This window comes from Lathyrus oleraceus, chromosome 3 (genome assembly GCF_024323335.1).
Source record: "Lathyrus oleraceus cultivar Zhongwan6 chromosome 3, CAAS_Psat_ZW6_1.0, whole genome shotgun sequence".
Lineage (NCBI taxonomy): Eukaryota > Viridiplantae > Streptophyta > Magnoliopsida > Fabales > Fabaceae > Lathyrus > Lathyrus oleraceus.
This window is the reverse complement of record NC_066581.1, coordinates 309,150,226-309,151,737: the sequence shown is the minus strand read 5'-3', so window position 1 is coordinate 309,151,737 and position 1,512 is coordinate 309,150,226. Positions and strand designations below refer to the sequence as shown.

Here is a 1,512-nt window from a genome sequence, read left to right as displayed (position 1 = left end):
TATTATGATGCATAGCTAAGAGACAAATATTATTCTTCCATTACATTTTATCATTAAAAAGAAAAAAAATTCTCAACTTGAGTGCTTAGCTTGCTGTTTAAAACTCCTCCCTCATAATTAATTAATATTTTTCATCTTTCATAAATCAAGTAGGTATCTTAGTTTTTGTGCTAGTGGATATTTATAGATATTTTGATACGTGTAAAACTCGTCACACAAAAAATGTTAAGCATTGGAATGAAAGAAGAATCTCTATAAATAGCCCTTATAGCTAGCTACACATCACTTCCATATTCTCACCCACACAAATGGCTAACTCAATGCTTATCAAGGTTACTTCCTTGGCTATGATATGCTTGGTTTTGGGTATTCCCTTAGCCAATGCTGTCCAAACATGTGATGAAATCAAAACCTCCTTAGCATCATGCCTTGGCTACCTTACGGGCTCAGAACCATCGGTCCCTGTAATGTGTTGCAATGGTGTTCAAACTGTTGATGACCAAGCCAAATCTCTTCCCGAACGTAAAGATGCTTGTGAGTGTATCAAATCAACTTTAGCCAGCATTCCTGGAGTCGATCCAAATGCCGTTCAGGATCTCCCTAACAAGTGTAGTGTCAAACCGTCTTTCCCTATTGGTGCCGACGCAGACTGTAGCCAGTACTTCTCTATAAATTAACTCTCTTTTTAATTTCACAACTTTTTATCTTTGTTTCTACCAAAAAAAAAAGCTAATGTTTACTTTTATTTCACTTTACTCATTGCAGGATAAGCGTTGAGCTCTGAGCTTGCAGGTCTTGCACTTGATGAATTAGCATAAACTTGATTTGGTAATAACCAGGACAGAATAAAGATGTTTTGATTTCTCGAAATGTAACGGATCATTCCCACTATAAAAGCTTGTTTAAATAAATTGTTATTTCATTCCTACTTCCTTGTGTTGAACTTATTATGCGCCGAAGATTATAATTTACTAGACTCGGTAAATCATAAATTGGTTGGATGAAAATGAAATTAACATATATGAGTGAATATCATTGCGGCAGACAAAAGTTTTATAGCATGTAAAAACTAGAATAATGGTCAAGACTAATTTGTATTATTGCTAGCACTATAGCACACCACAATATTATTTTAATTGGATATGCAAATCTACGGTTAGTTATCAATTGTCATCTAAATTTATTCTCCTAATTCGGAGGTGAAAGAAAGTATTAAAATCAAATAATATCCTATAATTTATTAAACATATGTTCATTATAAAGACAATCAATAAATTTTTTATATTTTACATGTGAGACTACAAATTATATAATTTATAATTATTACAATAGAAAGAAAATCGAAACCGAATTAGGGACCAATTTAACCACCATTTTTAGTGTATTAAAGAAGGTAAAGTTAACTAAAAATAATTGCCTCTTATAAGTATCAAACCCTTGAGTTATAGAGGGTTATGTTTTCATGGGGCATATCATAACTATTATCAATTTTATATTTAAACTGGTATATAT

The 1,512-nt window shown here is 31.9% G+C and overlaps 1 protein-coding gene across 1 annotated transcript; it reads left to right on the top strand.

Annotated features, from left to right (window-relative positions):
* Nucleotides 1-234: 234 nt before the first annotated feature.
* On the top strand, nt 235-928 carry LOC127127322 (non-specific lipid-transfer protein 1). The gene is made up of 2 exons (XM_051056472.1): nt 235-658; nt 766-928. Exons 1-2 carry the CDS (start codon nt 309-311, stop codon nt 782-784), a joined length of 369 nt encoding a protein of 122 aa, XP_050912429.1. The 5' UTR covers nt 235-308; the 3' UTR covers nt 785-928.
* Nucleotides 929-1,512: the final 584 nt, after the last annotated feature.